The sequence below is a fragment of the Lissotriton helveticus genome, chromosome 4_1 (assembly GCF_964261635.1).
Source record: "Lissotriton helveticus chromosome 4_1, aLisHel1.1, whole genome shotgun sequence".
Classification (NCBI taxonomy): domain Eukaryota; kingdom Metazoa; phylum Chordata; class Amphibia; order Caudata; family Salamandridae; genus Lissotriton; species Lissotriton helveticus.
In genome coordinates, this window is record NC_136063.1 from 1,636,702,737 (window position 1) to 1,636,721,717 (window position 18,981).

Consider the following 18,981-nt stretch of genomic DNA (forward strand, 5'->3'; position numbering starts at 1 on the left):
CCTACAATGGTGCGCTGACAGTTATAAGGTGACTTTGAAGTAAATCCCAGGTGGGTTCACCATTGATGCAAGCTCCACTCCACTGGCACATCTGAACCCTGCAACATTGGAGCTCCAGAGCCCTTGCTGTGCCTTTGTGACGGCACTGAAGGTCCGCTTGCTGCGCGGCAGGGCATTCTCGCGACGAGGCATCGCCGCTATTCCATTCCAAAAAACACAAGGTTGCCCTTATTGAGAACGCCACACACGTTGGAGCAGTATACCTTCTTTATTGCAGGTTGTCAGATAAAGCGTGCTCGCCTCACGGTAAGTCGCCAAACATGTTTCGGGCTGCTTCGCCCTTGCTCACTGGCTCAGTCCCAAATGTCCCAGCAGCCACTTGAGGAACCGTTAAAATATTATAAGGACCCGCCCCAATAGGCACATGATAGGCGCATTGCCTTTTGGTCCAAGTAGTCCCTTCATTACCCACAATGGTGCGCTGACAGTTATAAGGTGACTTTAAAGTAAATCCCAGGTGGGTTCACCATTGATGCAAGCTCCACTCCACTGGCACATCTGAACCCTGCAACATCGGAGCTCCAGAGCCCTTGCTGTGCCTTTGTGACTGCACTGAAGGTCCGCTTGCTGCACAGCAGGGCATTCTCTCGACGAGGCATCGCCGCTATTCCATTCCAAAAAACACAAGGTTGCCCTTATTGAGAACGCCACACACGTTGGAGCAGTATACCTTCTTTATTGCAGGTTGTCAGATAAAGCGTGCTCGCCTCAAGGTAAGTCGCCAAACATGTTTCGGGCTGCTTCGCCCTTGCTCACTGGCTCAGTCCCAAATGTCCTAGCAGCCACTTGAGGAACCGTTAAAATATTATAAGGACCCGCCCCAATAGGCACATGATAGGCGCATTGCCTTTTGGTCCAAGTAGTCCCTTCATTACCCACAATGGTGCGCTGACAGTTATAAGGGGACTTTGAAGTAAATCCCAGGTGGGTTCACCATTGATGCAAGCTCCACTCCACTGGCACATCTGAACCCTGCAACATCGGAGCTTCAGAGCCCTTGCTGTGCCTTTGTGACGGCACTGAAGGTCCGCTTGCTGCGCGGCAGGGCATTCTCGCGACGAGGCATCGACGCTATTCCATTCCAAAAAACACAAGATTGCCCTTATTGAGAACGCCACACACGTTGGAGCAGTATACCTTCTTTATTGCAGGTTGTCAGATAAAGCGTGCTCGCCTCACGGTATGTCGCCAAACATGTTTCGGGCTGCTTCGCCCTTGCTCACTGGCTCAGTCCCAAATGTCCCAGCAGCCACTTGAGGAACGGTTAAAATATTATAAGGACCCGACCCAATAGGCACATGATAGGCGCATTGCCTTTTGGTCCAAGTAGTCCCTTCATTACCCACAATGGTGCGCTGACAGTTATAAGGTGACTTTAAAGTAAATCCCAGGTGGGTTCACCATTGATGCAAGCTCCACTCCACTGGCACATCTGAACCCTGCAACATCGGAGCTCCAGAGCCCTTGCTGTGCCTTTGTGACTGCACTGAAGGTCCGCTTGCTGCACAGCAGGGCATTCTCTCGACGAGGCATCGCCGCTATTCCATTCCAAAAAACACAAGGTTGCCCTTATTGAGAACGCCACACACGTTGGAGCAGTATACCTTCTTTATTGCAGGTTGTCAGATAAAGCGTGCTCGCCTCAAGGTAAGTCGCCAAACATGTTTCGGGCTGCTTCGCCCTTGCTCACTGGCTCAGTCCCAAATGTCCTAGCAGCCACTTGAGGAACCGTTAAAATATTATAAGGACCCGCCCCAATAGGCACATGATAGGCGCATTGCCTTTTGGTCCAAGTAGTCCCTTCATTACCCACAATGGTGCGCTGACAGTTATAAGGGGACTTTGAAGTAAATCCCAGGTGGGTTCACCATTGATGCAAGCTCCACTCCACTGGCACATCTGAACCCTGCAACATCGGAGCTTCAGAGCCCTTGCTGTGCCTTTGTGACGGCACTGAAGGTCCGCTTGCTGCGCGGCAGGGCATTCTCGCGACGAGGCATCGACGCTATTCCATTCCAAAAAACACAAGATTGCCCTTATTGAGAACGCCACACACGTTGGAGCAGTATACCTTCTTTATTGCAGGTTGTCAGATAAAGCGTGCTCGCCTCACGGTAAGTCGCCAAACATGTTTCGGGCTGCTTCGCCCTTGCTCACTGGCTCAGTCCCAAATGTCCCAGCAGCCACTTGAGGAACGGTTAAAATATTATAAGGACCCGCCCCAATAGGCACATGATAGGCGCATTGCCTTTTGGTCCAAGTAGTCCCTTCATTACCCACAATGGTGCGCTGACAGTTATAAGGTGACTTTGAAGTAAATCCTAGGTGGGTTCACCATTGATGCAATCTCCACTCCACTGGCACATCTGAACCCTGCAACATCGGAGCTCCAGAGCCCTTGCTGTGCCTTTGTGACGGCACTGAAGGTCCGCTTGCTGCGCGGCAGGGCATTCTCGCGACGAGGCATCGCCGCTATTCCATTAAAAAAAACACAAGGTTGCCCTTATTGAGAACGCCACACACGTTGGAGCAGTATACCTTCTTTATTGCAGGTTGTCAGATAAAGCGTGCTCGCCTCACGGTAAGTCGCCAAACATGTTTCGGGCTGCTTCGCCCTTGCTCACTGGCTCAGTCCCAAATGTCCCAGCAGCCACTTGAGGAACCGTTAAAATATTATAAGGACCCGCCCCAATAGGCACATGATAGGCGCATTGCCTTTTGGTCCAAGTAGTCCCTTCATTACCCACAATGGTGCGCTGACAGTTATAAGGTGACTTTGAAGTAAATCCTAGGTGGGTTCACCATTGATGCAATCTCCACTCCACTGGCACATCTGAACCCTGCAACATCGGAGCTCCAGAGCCCTTGCTGTGCCTTTGTGACGGCACTGAAGGTCCGCTTGCTGCGCGGCAGGGCATTCTCGCGACGAGGCATCGCCGCTATTCCATTCCAAAAAACACAAGGTTGCCCTTATTGAGAACGCCACACACGTTGGAGCAGTATACCTTCTTTATTGCAGGTTGTCAGATAAAGCGTGCTCGCCTCACGGTAAGTCGCCAAACATGTTTCGGGCTGCTTCGCCCTTGCTCACTGGCTCAGTCCCAAATGTCCCAGCAGCCACTTGAGGAACCGTTAAAATATTATAAGGACCCGCCCCAATAGGCACATGATAGGCGCATTGCCTTTTGGTCCAAGTAGTCCCTTCATTACCCACAATGGTGCGCTGACAGTTATAAGGTGACTTTAAAGTAAATCCCAGGTGGGTTCACCATTGATGCAAGCTCCACTGCACTGGCACATCTGAACCCTGCAACATCGGAGCTCCAGAGCCCTTGCTGTGCGTTTGTGACGGCACTGAAGGTCCGCTTGCTGCGCGGCAGGGCATTCTCGCGACGAGGCATCGCCGCTATTCCATTCCAAAAAACACAAGGTTGCCCTTATTGAGAACGCCACACACGTTGGAGCAGTATACCTTCTTTATTGCAGGTTGTCAGATAAAGTGTGCTCGCCTCACGGTAAGTCGCCAAACATGTTTCGGGCTGCTTCGCCCGTGCTCACTGGCTCAGTCCGAAATGTCCCAGCAGCCACTTGAGGAACTGTTAAAATATTATAAGGACCCGCCCCAATAGGCACATGATAGGCGCATTGCCTTTTGGTCCAAGTAGTCCCTTCATTACCCACAATGGTGCGCTGACAGTTATAAGGTGACTTTGAAGTAAATCCCAGGTGGGTTCACCATTGATGCAAGCTCCACTCCACTGGCACATCTGAACCCTGCAACATTGGAGCTCCAGAGCCTTTGCTGTGCCTTTGTGACGGCACTGAAGGTCCGCTTGCTGCGCGGCAGGGCATTCTCGCGACGAGGCATCGCCGCTATTCCATTCCAAAAAACACAAGGTTGCCCTTATTGAGAATGCCACACACGTTGGAGCAGTATACCTTCTTTATTGCAGGTTGTCAGATAAAGCGTGCTCGCCTCAAGGTAAGTCGCCAAACATGTTTCGAGCTGCTTCGCCCTTGCTCACTGGCTCAGTCCCAAATGTCCTAGCAGCCACTTGAGGAACCGTTAAAATATTATAAGGACCCGCCCCAATAGGCACATGATAGGCGCATTGCCTTTTGGTCCAAGTAGTCCATTCATTACCCACAATGGTGCGCTGACAGTTATAAGGTGACTTTGAAGTAAATCCTAGGTGGGTTCACCATTGATGCAATCTCCACTCCACTGGCACATCTGAACCCTGCAACATCGGAGCTCCAGAGCCCTTGCTGTGCCTTTGTGACGGCACTGAAGGTCCGCTTGCTGCGCGGCAGGGCATTCTCGCGACGAGGCATCGCCGCTATTCCATTCCAAAAAACACAAGGTTGCCCTTATTGAGAACGCCACACACGTTGGAGCAGTATACCTTCTTTATTGCAGGTTGTCAGATAAAGCGTGCTCGCCTCACGGTAAGTCGCCAAACATGTTTCGGGCTGCTTCGCCCTTGCTCACTGGCTCAGTCCCAAATGTCCCAGCAGCCACTTGAGGAACCGTTAAAATATTATAAGGACCCGCCCCAATAGGCACATGATAGGCGCATTGCCTTTTGGTCCAAGTAGTCCCTTCATTACCCACAATGGTGCGCTGACAGTTATAAGGTGACTTTGAAGTAAATCCCAGGTGGGTTCACCATTGATGCAAGCTCCACTCCACTGGCACATCTGAACCCTGCAAGATCGGAGCTCCAGAGCCCTTGCTGTGCCTTTATGACGGCACTGAAGGTCCGCTTGCTGCGCGGCAGGGCATTCTCGCGACGAGGCATCGCCGCTATTCCATTCCAAAAAACACAAGATTGCCCTTATTGAGAACGCCACACACGTTGGAGCAGTATACCTTCTTTATTGCAGGTTGTCAGATATAGCGTGCTCGCCTCACGGTAAGTCGCCAAACATGTTTTGGGCTGCTTCGCCCTTGCTCACTGGCTCAGTCCCAAATGTCCCAGAAGCCACTTGAGGAACCGTTAAAATATTATAAGGACCCGCCCCAATAGGCACATGATAGGCGCATTGCCTTTTGGTCCAAGTAGTCCCTTCATTACCCACAATGGTGCGCTGACAGTTATAAGGTGACTTTGAAGTAAATCCTAGGTGGGTTCACCATTGATGCAATCTCCACTCCACTGGCACATCTGAACCCTGCAACATCGGAGCTCCAGAGCCCTTGCTGTGCCTTTGTGACGGCACTGAAGGTCCGCTTGCTGCGCGGCAGGGCATTCTCGCGATGAGGCATCGCCGCTATTCCATTAAAAAAAACACAAGGTTGCCCTTATTGAGAACGCCACACACGTTGGAGCAGTATACCTTCTTTATTGCAGGTTGTCAGATAAAGCGTGCTCGCCTCACGGTAAGTCGCCAAACATGTTTCGGGATGCTTCGCCCTTGCTCACTGGCTCAGTCCCAAATGTCCCAGCAGCCACTTGAGGAACCGTTAAAATATTATAAGGACCCGCCCCAATAGGCACATAATAGGCGCATTGCCTTTTGGTCCAAGTAGTCCCTTCATTACCCACAATGGTGCGCTGACAGTTATAAGGTGACTTTGAAGTAAATCCCAGGTGGGTTCACCATTGATGCAAGCTCCACTCCACTGGCACATCTGAACCCTGCAACATCGGAGCTCCAGAGCCCTTGCTGTGCCTTTGTGACGGCACTGAAGGTCCGCTTGCTGCGCGGCAGGTCATTCTCGCGATGAGGCATCGCCGCTATTCCATTCCAAAAAACACAAGGTTGCCCTTATTGAGAACGCCACACACGTTGGAGCAGTATACCTTCTTTATTGCAGGTTGTCAGATAAAGCGTGCTCGCCTCACGGTAAGTCGCCAAACATGTTTCGGGCTGCTTCGCCCTTGCTCACTGGCTCAGTCCCAAATGTCCCAGCAGCCACTTGAGGAACCGTTAAAATATTATAAGGACCCGCCCCAATAGGAACATGATAGGCGCATTGCCTTTTGGTCCAAGTAGTCCCTTCATTACCCACAATGGTGCGCTGACAGTTATAAGGTGACTTTAAAGTAAATCCCAGGTGGGTTCACCATTGATGCAAGCTCCACTTCACTGGCACATCTGAACCCTGCAACATCGGAGCTCCAGAGCCCTTGCTGTGCCTTTGTGACGGCACTGAAGGTCCGCTTGCTGCGTGGCAGGGCATTCTCGCGACGAGGCATCGCCGCTATTCCATTCCAAAAAACACAAGGTTGCCCTTATTGAGAACGCCACACACGTTGGAGCAGTATACCTTCTTTATTGCAGGTTGTCAGATAAAGCGTGCTCGCCTCACGGTAAGTCGCCAAACATGTTTCGGGCTGCTTCGCCCTTGCTCACTGGCTCAGTCCCAAATGTCCTAGCAGCCACTTGAGGAACCGTTAAAATATTATAAGGATCCGCCCCAATAGGCACATGATAGGCGCATTGCCTTTTGGTCCAAGTAGTCCCTTTATTACCCACAATGGTGCGCTGACAGTTATAAGGGGACTTTGAAGTAAATCCCAGGTGGGTTCACCATTGATGCAAGCTCCACTCCACTGGCACATCTGAACCCTGCAACATCGGAGCTCCAGAGCCCTTGCTGTGCCTTTGTGACGGCACTGAAGGTCCGCTTGCTGCGCGGCAGGGCATTCTCTCGACTAGGCATCGCCGCTATTCCATTCCAAAAAACACAAGGTTGCCCTTATTGAGAACGCCACACACGTTGGAGAAGTATACCTTCTTTATTGCAGGTTGTCAGATAAAGCGTGCTCGCCTCACGGTAAGTCGCCGAACATGTTTCGGGCTGCTTCGCCCTTGCTCACTGGCTCAGTCCCAAATGTCCCAGCAGCCACTTGAGGAACCGTTAAAATATTATAAGGACCCGCCCCAATAGGCACATGATAGGCGCATTGCCTTTTGGTCCAAGTAGTCCCTTCATTACCCACAATGGTGCGCTGACAGTTATAAGGTGACTGTGAAGTAAATCCCAGGTGGGTTCACCATTGATGCAAGCTCCACTCCACTGGCACATCTGAACCCTGCAACATCGGAGCTCCAGAGCCCTTGCTGTGCCTTTGTGTCGGCACTGAAGGTCCGGTTTTGGCTACTGGGCCTGATTTGTGGTCAGATATCAAACATGTTTCTAGTTCTTTTCCTAGTCCTTTTTTTAAACATATTCAGCCCAAAATGCAACCATAAAAGCAACTACAAGAGAGACGTGGATCTTTTTATACAGCTTCAGACAACATAAAATGCAGCCATACGGTAAGTTCTCCTAGGGTCATGAATTTAATGACCCAGGAAACTTACTGTTTTTTTCTAATGTTGTTGGGGTTGCAGAACTCCCTGCAGCCCCCACAACATGAAAAATTGGTGGTAACCCTGACCCTTTCAGAGAAAATTATGTAAATAACCTGAATTTGGTAATGTTCCTTGAAGGACCAGTGAATAATAGATGGCAGATCTTTTTATCACAGCTAACTAACCTAGCTATATATATTAATATATATATATATATATATATATATATATATATATATATATATATATATATATATATATATATATATATATATATATATACATATATATATATATATATATATATATATATATATACACAAATCCAATTACAAATGTTGTAATTCATCTTACAGATGAAATTACATATCACATTACCCTTAAAAGGTAACTATGGATATAGTATCACTAATTAAATGGATTGAATGTGTGCTGTTGTTTAATTACATTTCACTTTCAGACATTGTTTATTGGTACAGATATTGCAAAGTCATAATCATTGCATTTGGGGTATGAGTTACAGTTTATATGGCTGTTGTGCGAGTAACGGATTGTGCTCCTAATAAGATCTTGTTCATTTCAGTGGTTTTTTTTTAGTTTGTAACTAGAACTATAGTTTAACTGTGAGGTTTTATTTGAATATCTGAGGCTTTTTAAAGATACGTTGAGGTGTTAAAACCTAACACTATTCATTTCTTCACGTTAACATTTTAGACTGCCTCTTTTCTTTTAACATGTACCACATTCACGAGTTCCCTTCAATGAAACCTTCATGGGAGGCCGTGCACAGCAGGTTTGGGCACAAGGTCTGGTCTATGGCCAGCCCCAGTGGTTAGGCCCTCAGTGCAACCCTTTATGGATAGTCATTCTCAGATTTACACAGCCTTCGGCATGAACAGCAGGGGTTGTCTACACGGCTCAGATAGCAGCCAGGCCCTCTCCCACTTTCCCACATGTGGCCAACCCCTATGTATGGCATTGGATAAATGCAGCAGCAGTGTACTGAATACTTTTTAAAATCCTTTTTCCACATGATTTGTAAACTTGGTGCTGCACTTGATTAAAAAATCCTGAGGCCCTGGATGGTCTTCCATTCAGGAACCCATCATAGGGTTTGTTAATATCATGATAATAATATTTTTTTCATAATTATTTAAGTGCCTGGCAGTGCCTCTTTGGGCCCCTTAAACATGGACCTCGGATTAGGGAAACTTCGAAGTGCAGCCTTGTGCACTTTTTCTTTTTGGTATTCCAACACAGTGCTGAGGGCTTCAAGTTGGGTAATGGTGACTGCAACAGAAATGTGTCTGTGATGACAAGCCAATCAGAATGCAACAGAATAATGATTCCACAGCTGGATTCATGAACTCCCAATGAATGTTGGGAGTAAATGCTCCATAGTACAATGGGTTGCCTTTTTTCTAATTGGATTCATGATTCCTCCATTGATTCACCAATCTGTGGAGGATTCTTAAACTAATGGTCTAGATATCTGTAAAATGGAATATGTGATGTTACAACGCGATCACAATAATTCCGGTATGAACATGGCAGTTTTTACAACGCAAGTCGTTACAATGACTTGCACTGGAGGGACCTGGACTTAGGAATAGTAAGATTCACTATTCCAACACCAGCCTACTTACAGTAAGGAAGGTGTTGGAATAGTAAATCTTACTATTCCTTAGGTTATAGCGCCATCCAGCACAAGTCGATGTAACGACTTGCGTGTAACGGCTGCGTTCTAAATGCATCGCAGTGTAATCACCGCGATGTAAAGGATGTTTCCCTCTAAAATGTAGCCTCTTCATATCAAACCTGAGCACTTTTTTAAACAACAATTTCTCGAAAACTACTGAATGGAATTACACCAAACCCAGCAAAGCTACTTTCTTGAGTAAATTTCTATCCTATTGTCAAATTTGGTGTAATTCCCTTCAGCCGTTTTGTTCTGTATCAAGGAGCAAATAATCCTATGGGAATTAAAATGTGAAATTGAAATTTTGCCCCCCTCCCTTTTCTTGGAACGCTACTAGATGGTTCTGCACAAAACCACCCAAGAAGAGCCCAAAGTGAATTTACTTTTTTAGGTTTCGGCTACCGTCCCACTGCGTGAGCAGTGGGTGGGCGGAGCCGAAATCTTATGTCTCTACATATGGGCTTTGGTCCCGCCTTGTCTTCCATTGGCTAGCTCCATAAATGGAGGCTAGCCATTGGAAGAGATTGGCTGTCACTCATGCTTTCCCCAGAAAACGCGATTCGGGGGCGTTTCTGTGTGTTTTTTTAAGTTCCGCCCTCTCCTCTTCCCATTGGCTGGAATGTTACCTTCCAGCCAATGGGAAAGGGAGAGCGCGAAAAACACGCCCCCGAATCTGCCGGCCCGGACACCCCCGTGCCGTCATTCCCCGGGCCGCGCTGTGATTGGCTGCCGGCCCGGGACTGACTTGTTAAAAGTTTTCTCCTCGTGGCTCTCGGAAGCCGGGCGCCAGTCAGGGGGGTAGAGGTGCGGCCCCTCCCTGGGGGTATAAGGGGCGGGGGTGACGGAGGGCGCTTTAAATCGAAAGGCAGGGGGGTGTATATGTATTGCCGTACGGATCATGGGGAGTGAAGCACATCATTTCTTCCTGCTTCCTTCTCCCTCTGCCAAAGGTAAATAGAGGGGCAACTTGGCAAGTGTGATGCTCCACATTTGATTTTGGCGTGGTAGTCGGAGGTAGACTCCCCTCCCGATACGTATCCAGCGCAAGGACTCCACCCACGGCTGCGGGCCACTATGCCCGTGATCCGCCTGTTGTTGGCCGCCGCCCTGCTCTGCTGCCCGCCTCCTGGTGGTGAGAACCGCTCCAGATATTTCTTTTTATCAAGTTACTGTACTGTTAATGTAACCTGTCGCTCTGAAGCCGTGGCCGGTGTGGCGCTGCTAGAAGATCCCAGCTCCACGGCGAGCTCGCTGGCTGCTCTGGGGCATGCCCGGAGGCACCGTGGACCCCGCAGGCTGGCAGAACTCTGGCATAGGCACGCTCTAGGTACAGGCGAGCTAGGCAGGGTGTGTTCACCCTACCGCCCGGTCTGGTCTCTTGACACTGTTCAGCCTGTCCTTGGTGCCCGTTACACACCCACACACATGAAACACACTCACACACTCTGCTTTCCTTGCATTGCCCCACTTTAACGATCCTCTACCCCTCCTCACACCCCCGCACTCTATCAACGCTCTACACGTGACACTGGTCCCTATTCCATACCATACCCTGTCCCTACAGACTACCACGGATAAAGAGATGTACAACTGTTCGCATACCTACCACTGTCCCTACACTCGACCACGGTCCCTGCCTACACTCTGTTACTATCCATAAACCTGATCACTACCCGCGCACTTTACCCCCGTTCTCTCACTCTCACTCCAGTTTCTCATCCGCAGCCCCCTGTCCTGTCCTGCCTGAGCGCTCCATGCCAGGGCACATCTCCGGGACCGCTGCCTCAAACTCCCCCTCCCCCATATGTATATCTGCCTGACGAGAGTGAAGGGTATCTCTGCCCGACGAGAGTGAAGGGTTTTTCTGCCTGCCTGTATGGAATGTGTCCATATGATGGCGGCATAAAACACAACACGCCTGCTTGAAATGTGACTGCTGTGCATGTGTAACAGGGGCACCTGCCCCACTAGGGACACGTCTGTGCACTTGTCGTCAGGGTAAAATGCATTTATAACCTACCCATGTGAATTACACACCTGTTCGGCTTGTTTGGCACGCACACACCGGCCATGCTTGTGTGAACTGAACATCTGCCCTGTCTGTGAAGTGCGCCTCTGTGAAGTGCGCCTCTGTCCTGTCTGTGAAGTGCACCTCTGTCCTGTCTGTGAAGTGCGCCTCTGTCCTGTCTGTGAAGTGCACCTCTGCCCTGTTTGTGAAGTGCATCTCATCGCTGCATGTGTGAAGTGCACCCCTGCCCTGTCTATATGAAATGTATCTGTGTGAAATGCACCTCTGCCCTACCTGTGTCAAGTGCACACCTGGTCTGTCTGTATGAAGTGCACCTCTGCCCTGCCTCTGTGAAGTGCACCTCTGCCCTGTCTGTTAAGTGTGCCTCATCTCTGAATGTGTGAAGTGCACCTCTGCCCTGTGTGACGTGCACCTCTCCCCTGTCTGTGAAGTCCCGCTCTTGCCCGATGAGCCATGTTCCACATAGCGCAGCATGTGCAGCCCTGTGTCTTATCTTGGCACAGGATAGGAGCAGTGTTCCACATAGCTCTGTCTTTGCAGCCTCTGTACCCTATCCTGCTCGCAGCCCTCCTCCGTCCAGCTCTCGCCCCCCCTACCCTCCGCCCGCAGCTCTCCTTCATCTCGCACCCCCCTTCTCTCCGCCCGCAGCTCTCCTTCCCAGCGTTTCACAATTAAAATAGATTGTCAGCTTCGCCAGTGGTCACGGTGAGATATTAAAGTACAGATTTTCAGAGTTTTAATGCGTCAATGGCAGCTTTATCGGGTGTTTGGTGTCCGATGTAAAACAAGGGATACTTTACTTGTTCAAATTGAGGTGTTAAGAGTCAGACCCTGCTAAGAGTCAGGTTTTCCAGTGTGTTAGTGTGAGAGATAAAACAATAGGTTCACGCGGTTCCGGGTAAGGCGTTATAATTCGGATTTTCCAGTCCTTCAGAGTGATATATTAAATGTAATTTTTTTGGGAACTCAGTCAGATATGAAAAGACATGGACGCTTTTCCAAAGGATCGGAAAAATAGCTTGGCCCTGCCGATCAACTCACTCTGGTTGGAGCTGCCCCTGCACAAAGGGTCAGCCTGACGACTCAACCAGAAGCGCGACGCCCACCCCGCTGCGACCCACCATGCTCTCGTCCCAGCTGAACCCACCTCCTCCCCTCCTCTTGTTGTCCCGTCTCTCCCCTCAATTGCCTCCAGCCCCTCCGCCCACTCTCGTTTGTTCTCGTGGCTAAACCTGCCCCTCCCTCGCAAAATGGTATCGTATTGTCTTTGTGTTTGCCCCCCCCCCCGGCCCTCCTGCCCACACTCCGTTGTCTGTGTGCTTTGCCCATGCCAAAAAATTGAATTTGTCCATGTGCTTGGCCGTAGCCCCACCAGCTCACCCTCCGTTGTCCATGTGCTTGCCCCAGCCCTTCTTGCCCACCATACGTTGTCCGTGTGCTCACCCATCCCCTCTCACCTATTCTCCTTGCTCTCTGCATCCTTCTCTGACGTCCTCCGTCCCCCATGTTGCTTCAGGAGCACACACCTAAAAATAAAAAGTGCTATGGCATGGCCAGTGCTAAAGCACTTTTGGGGGAAAAAGCATTGGTATTGGCTGCATCATAGCGCTTTTATTTGTATTACTTTTAGACATGCTGCATTGTAGCTTCGCTGCTATACAGCATGGTTAACAAACATTTCCAAAGCCAGTAGCTCTCTTAAGCCAGACCTTAGTGGCTTTGACAATGCTTGTTTTTTCTTATGTCAGTCAGTCAGTCCAGGTGCATTGCTTGAATTATACTCCTGCCCAAGTCTACCACTTTACTGGTAGTACTGCTTCTTGACGTGGCATTACTTTAATGTCTGCCCAATGTGTGACTACTCCTGTAGTCCCTGTGTATGGTTTTATTTGTTGCATCCCTTGCATGGCTTTACTTGTAGCCCTGCCACAGTGCATAACTGAGCTTGTTGTTCTGTGCGCAGGACATGATTGTATGTGTAGTCCTACGCCATTGTTTGGCTTTACTAGTCATTCTGGCTTGGGTACATTGCTTTCATTGCTGTCTTGCCCAACCCTATTGTTTTATTCAGAAATCGAAAGCCCTTTTATCTGTCACTGAATTCCCCATTTTTTCATAATACAGGAAACGGGAATTTCTGTTTGATTTGAATCTTATGTTCGGAGCATGTGCCGCTGTTTATCACATTCTGTGCACACTCAGCATTGGGATTGGATGCTGGAAGTTGTTTTTCTTCGAAGAAAGAATTTTTGTTTCATGTTGGGATGTGCATCTTCAGCTGTGTGACCGCTGCGCTACGGAAAAAAGCTCTTGCCACCGACAGATACAAAATATCAAACTTGTGAAATGAGATCCCTATAATATCATACTTTCACAGCCTAACTCCCTGATGATCCTGTGGCCAGGATATATACATGAATGACTCGTATGTGGTGGAGGGTATGGTGAAAACACCAATTAAACTTTGCCTTCATGCAGCTGTGTATTTATATGTTTGGAACAGAATTGTGTCTGTAACCACTGTCTGCTTAGGGACCACAATGAGAGCTTCTGTTCATTGTCCAAAGTTTCAGGTCGAAAAAGATGATTCATTACTGAAAGGATAGAGGGGGGCACATTACTACATGCAGCAACAGCACCTTGTCAAGTCTCTATCTGTTGCAGTCACCAAGAAAGTCAAAGTGCTTGAGTCTGACAGTGGAGTGGGTCCATCTGTCCGCTTGGTAGCCTTAATCATAGAAAGAGGACATCAATGTGTCCGCCACTCTGACGCCCATTGCAGTTGTGCTGCTGCATATTAGAGGGCTCCTAATCAGGGGCTCCCTCCGCACTCCCCTCCTCCCTGTTCAAAGGCAATTGATGGGGCACTATGCTTTTCCTTTCCGACCCTCAGAGGAGGTCAGAGAGTATTAGTGTTCAGGTCTTTGAAGAAACTTCTGGGTAATAGGATGGGTAGTGCTGAGAAGTGATTAAGCAATCTAGGCAATACTAACATTTTAGCTATAGTCACTCTGCCCATAGGTGATAGCGCAAAAGGTTCTCGAAACTGCTATATTTAGCAGGCTCGGCACTGGTGCTCATTTTCAGGTTGTGCAGCGTATGCTGAACGCGTTAGCAGGCCTGTGTTTGGCGGCGCTCTATCTCTGTAAGAGCGAGTCTGTGCAGGTAGCTCTTTTACAATGACTGTGTAAATAACTTTGTGTGACTAACTTTGTGTGGGTGGCTCTGTGTAGGTGTAAATGCAATAGGTCCTGCATTTGCAAACTAAAATTCTATTAACATTGTAAATGACAATGCCATTGATTTAAGAATTAAGCTATTGCCTATGTAAATAACAAGGCCATTTCTTAATGAAAACAAAAAAAATAAAAAGCTATGCCAATAGCTCTACCTTTGCTATTGCCGAGACCATTGCATTGTAAATGCTTGTTTACGAAGTTTTCCAAATTCTATAAACAGCACCAAAGTGTTGCAAAGTCATCCTGTGCCCTGGGCACCCCCCAATTTTTTGCTGACTGGAACTGGTGGTAACTGACTCTGACTGACCCTGGGCTCTGTTTAACCAGGCCCAGGGCCAGTGCAAAGCCAAAAGGAACACATTAGAATACAGTTAAGACACCCAACATACATTAGGGTACACTATGGTATGGTGGGGTACCCCTGTAATTGGCATGACCTACCCCAAAAGCCCCTAGCATGTAATAGGGCAGGGGATTGAAACTACATAGAAGTCAGAGAAAAACCAAAGGTGATGATTTTGTACAACTACCTAGAAGTCTCCAGTATCCTGGGGCATGGCAGTTTAGAGGCCAGCAGATTTTCTGCACTTGCATGTGTGCACTACTGAAGCCTGAGGTCAGTTTAAAAGCAGAACTGGTGTCCAGGACAGCTTTTAAACCTTAAATTGTGCCCAAACTCGACTTTGGGGGTAGGGGCACTTAAAAATGAAACACCTACCATGTTATTGCATATTAGGGACCCCCAGGGTCACCCCTAGGTATCCCAGGCATGGGGGGTCAGTTATCTATAAGGAGCGCCCTTATAAAATGAAGTTTTATATGCTTGGGTAAAGTGAAATTTTACATTTCACTCCCCACATTGTATTAAAGAGCTGCTCAAATTCGACTTTGATGCTAGAAGAATTGGGTATGGATGATCTGCAATATTTCTGCAGATTCAGAACCCCTGAAGTCTCCCCTAGTTGCACAGGGGGTGGGGGTCCTGTAGAAATTAGGGAAATACTTATAAAATATGGTTTTTATAAGCCCTGGTGCTGGAAAAGTGTCCCCAGTCATTTTCCCCTTTGCAAACCCCATGGCCCATAGGTTAACATGGTAGGAAGTGATTGATTAATAAATATTAATAGTAGAGGACTAGCCGCACCATTCAAAGACTTCCCAGAATGGTAGTAGTAAATCAAACAATATTATATTGTTGAATTTCTCCTAAAGTGTACATACAATAAGTTATAAGACTTTCTTATTTGTAAGTCCAAATTCAGCCTTTCAGTGGTCTGTCCTGATTGGTCAGAGTTAAGTGGATTAGCCAGGCTGCTGGGAGGGTAGTGGGCTGTTCTTTAGGAATGCCAGGCCAGGCCAGGAGGTGGCGTCGTAAACTATGCTCTTCAAAGGCTGAGGGGAGGCCTGTGTTTCAGTCCACTCCGACAGTCTTGACCCAGAGTCAGGGTTAGGCTTAAGGAAGGTATGTGCAGATGGTAGGAGGTGTGTTTAGCCAGCTCTTACCTCCTGGCTGGAAAATCAGCCATTATGGATTTGGAAGAATGATGCACTCTGGGACAAACTAATGCCACACTCTACAGGATGTGGTCATAACTATGAGGAGTTGCCCTGCTCTCATTGGTCAGCAGTGACCTGGTGCTTGACCCAGAGAATTTTGAATTAGTATCTGAGAGGGGCAGAGCCCTCCAGATCTGCTGCTTGAAACTGAATGAAGCAAGAAGTGCCCTGCTGAAGATTTTGCTCTGTGCAAGGAACTCTAAGGCCTGACCTATGAAGACTGCACCATCTGAAACTACAGCCCTGTGGATTACCTTGCTGCCAAAAGACTCAAGAGTGGAAACTCCCTGCAAGCTACAGTTTAACAGAGCTCACCTAGACAGCCCCACAAAGAATTCAAAGCCTGGAGTACCAGTGGATTTGTAAGGGTTTTGTTCAAGTGGATTGCGGAATTGAAGTTTCACACTTTCAAGGACCCTCTTGGAGATTCCAGAACCTTGGATTGCGTGTTGGATACTTTGGGACCCGGAAACAGAACGCCAGAAAGGTGTTCTAACTGGACCCCGCTTGCTGAAGAAGGTGGCCCTCTACAGTGGTGAGAATTCTTCAGAACAATTTATAAAGGTGTGTCCCTGACAGAGAAAACAAAATGACTTTTGGTGTCATTTACAAAATAAAAATATTACCTCTTTTTATAAATTGGTGTTGGATTTTTATTTTGTGTTCTGTCTTAATTATTTACTGAAATGGTGTTTTTGAATGCTTTACATACCTGAATTGGAAGTTAAGCCTGTCTGCTCGCAGCCACGTTACCAAGGGTTGAGCAAAGGAAGAATTTTCTAAGACCTATGCTTAGTCCTATCGTGTTAGTGGCCTTATTGCAAGTGGCAGACCTACATTTGCCCCTATCAATAACCCACTTTCCAACACAAAGTAATTATCAAAACAAAAACTGCCTTTCCTATGGACACTCTAACCTAGCCATAAATACTCTGGTGGCGATATAGACATAAATATACAGACACTGGCTTCTCGATTGAACACTTTACATTTTTTATCAACTATGTGTTCTCTCTCATTCTTCTTCCCACCACTACACTCTTAAGTTCTGCATCCCAAGATAAAGAAGAGCACCACTCTACTCACTCAGACACAACACTAAAACACTAACCAGATAAACCTCATTGCAAATATAACAGCCACACAACTAAATACCCACAGAATGCACTTTGGCACGTCGTCAGTGTCATGCAAATACAATTATAATTAAACTCTAGGGGAACGGGTAGGATAAAGTGCACATACCTGGTTTTCTTTCAGAGTTATTTGTCCCTGCTCCTTGCATCCTATATATGTTCTCGTGCACTTGAAAATTCTCTCTTCTGGCTGCACTCTCTGAACAAAGTTGGCAGGGAAAAATCCAATTTTTTCTTCAATCTTTCCCTATAAAAAATAACGAAACTGAAGTAATTTCAGGTACCATCTTAATCAGTTTGCTTTAAGTGTCGGGTACGTTTTCAGAAAAATGGTGTATCAGTTTTCCTACCTTCCACCAGTCTTCATTACTGTCATCAAGAATAGTGAGCCTGTCTCCTGGCCTGCAATTAACAATGACATATACTGGTTTAAAATGCACAGTTTTGCTTCTAACAGAGCAGCACCTGCTAACAAATGAACCATTACTAAAAGGCATTGCGTATTGTGAATGTCCTCCTTTGCATTACTTTTCTATATTGCTTGTGATTGTATGATTAGAATGCACATCACAGCCAAACATATATTTCTGTGTAGATTGTACTGGTATTCCTGAAACTGTTATTCTAAATTCTACTTCTGGTGGCTACTCTTTACAGCATCTGGGCTTTAAAACTACAAAACATACAATGGTGGCTGTTGAAGAAGAGATGGACAGGGGTATCACCGAGGACCAATTTTGTGTATTTTCAGTCTGTGGCTGTGAAAACAGAGAAAGCAAATTCTTTTTCACAAAAACACATTGATGGCTATCAGTATAAACGAAGACCTACAGAATTAATTAAAGGTATGTCCTTTTTTTAATCTTACGACTTAATAGGGTTAATATATAACGTTTCTGTATTAAATCCTCATTCCCAGCAGTTCATACTTCTAATGTGAAGCTTATCGCATAGTAGCCAACCCATTGCCAAATTTCTATTCATCCAAACTGCTCCTTTTAGCCTCTTCCTTGTCTTGACAGATAAAAAAGATACAGCTCTGAATCCCTCCTGTTTTGGTCTCCCATATAGACAGCTTGGCAAGAGACTTAGGATCATATGTAAAAAAGCATTTATTTTTGTGGTCTGTAATGATCCGAATTACAGAATTAAGCTGTTTTTGACAGCAAACATGCTTTTACATATGTTTAAAGCACATATCACAATTTGCGTTTAGCAATTCAGTATTCAGAAGGGCGTGTTTAGGGTGTCCCTTCCAAATACTGAATTGCAGAGCTATGTATGAATGTTTTGCGACCGAATTACGGTCGCAAAACATCCACTTTTTATCGACACCTCAAGTGTGGTAATAACCATTCACAAATGGGAGAGGGTCCCATTGTGAATGTTGAAACAAATATTTTTTAAGAGAAGGTCCAAGTGACCACTGCCTGCTCTTAAAGAATGAATCTTAAAGTTTTTTTTAAATGCATCCTGTTTCCTTTTGAGGAAAACAAGCTGCATTTAAACAAAAATAGTCTGCTTTATTAAAAAGCAATCACAAACATGATTGTCTGCTGAACCTAGCAGGTAACCATCCCTGTGATGGCACAAATTGCCACTTAATTCAGTAATATTCATGAGAAAGGTCTATTGCAATCCCATTAGGAATCACTATTACTCACGTGTACATTGTTGTACATTAAGAATTGCAATTCACAATAAACCACAATTGGGAACTCACATGTGGTGGGTAACACCCCAATTCTACAAATTGGGCCATTTCAACCTGCCAACATGCTTTTTACGTATGTACAGAGCACAAATTGTGATTCGGTAACATGTTACAGATCACAATTTGTGTTTAACGATTCGGTATTTGAAAGGGGCATGTTTAGGGTGTCCCTTCCTAATACCAAATCACAATGGTATGTATGAATGTTTTGTGACCCGGGGACCACTACCTGCTCTTAAAAA

At 47.0% G+C, this 18,981-nt stretch overlaps 1 protein-coding gene across 2 annotated transcripts in view; it reads right to left on the reverse strand.

Moving 5' to 3' along the window:
- Positions 1-18,981, reverse strand: part of STAC (SH3 and cysteine rich domain) — a 1,007,531-nt gene that overhangs the window by 122,259 nt on the left and 866,291 nt on the right. For both annotated transcript variants that reach the window (XM_078685878.1, XM_078685877.1), the window contains 2 exons: positions 17,376-17,427; positions 17,135-17,272 (listed from right to left, as the gene is read on the reverse strand). In XM_078685878.1, the coding sequence (XP_078542004.1) occupies positions 17,135-17,272; positions 17,376-17,427 (190 nt within the window). The remainder of the gene's footprint in view (positions 1-17,134; positions 17,273-17,375; positions 17,428-18,981) is intronic.